Source organism: Pterocles gutturalis, unplaced genomic scaffold (genome assembly GCF_000699245.1).
Source record: "Pterocles gutturalis isolate BGI_N339 unplaced genomic scaffold, ASM69924v1 scaffold5412, whole genome shotgun sequence".
NCBI lineage: Eukaryota > Metazoa > Chordata > Aves > Pterocliformes > Pteroclidae > Pterocles > Pterocles gutturalis.
In genome coordinates this window covers 6,902-7,660 of record NW_010112523.1, presented here as the reverse complement: position 1 = coordinate 7,660, position 759 = coordinate 6,902, and the positions used below count along the sequence as shown (strand labels likewise).

Sequence of the window (759 nt, the reverse complement as noted above, 5' to 3'; positions counted from 1 at the left end):
CTGCCGGTGTCCCCAGGCCAGGAAGCTTTCCAGCTGACAGCTACTGACCTAGATGGGGACCCGCTCACCTACAGCATCGAGGGGCCAGATGCCTTCTACTTCTCTGTCGATGCCCAGACAGGCGTCGTGACACTGAGGAACTCCCTGGATCGCGAGGTGAGGGCAGGGGCCAGGGCAGATGTCCCTGCCCGAGCTGGGGGCTCTGGGGTGACAGGGACAAACGGCAGAGCTGTGAGTTCTGTGGGAGGTTGCTCCCTGGCTCCGAAGCCCAGCTCCATGTGGGAGAGCTGCCTGGGATGAGCATCCCACCCGGGGGGGCAGGTGGAGGGCGCTGGGGCTCAGCCCTCCGAGGATCGGGCCCTGACCACGTCCTGCCTTGTGTCCCCCCAGCTCCAGGCCAGGCTCACCCTCACCGTCAAGGTGTCCGACGGGATAAACACAGCTGTGAGTGCCGGGCACGGGCTGCGTGGGCGCAGCAGTGATGGGGAGGGGAGCAGGGTCTCAGCGGGGCTGTGGATGAGGCTTAGTGGGGAGATGCCAGCTGGGTGCAGAGCTGGGGGGTGCGGGGTGCCGGACCTGTACCCAGCTCTGCTGGGCACCGTGTCCCGCACTCACCCTGCACCCTCCCCAACACCCGGTAGATCTCCAGAAAGCTCACGATCATCGTGGAGGACCGTAATGACAACGCCCCGGTCTTCCAGAACTTGCCATATGAAGCCACCATCCCCGAGGTACCTCCCCGGGACCACCCAGCCCCTG

General features: G+C 65.6%; 1 protein-coding gene across 1 annotated transcript in view; it reads left to right on the top strand.

Annotated features, from left to right (window-relative positions):
• Positions 1–16: 16 nt before the first annotated feature.
• CDHR2 (cadherin-related family member 2) overlaps positions 17–759 on the top strand; it is a gene marked incomplete at both ends in the record, with an annotated part of 7,529 nt that continues 6,786 nt past the window's right edge. Inside the window, 3 exon segments of the mRNA XM_010074068.1 lie at positions 17–156; positions 391–444; positions 642–731. Coding sequence (XP_010072370.1) covers positions 17–156; positions 391–444; positions 642–731 — 284 coding nt within the window.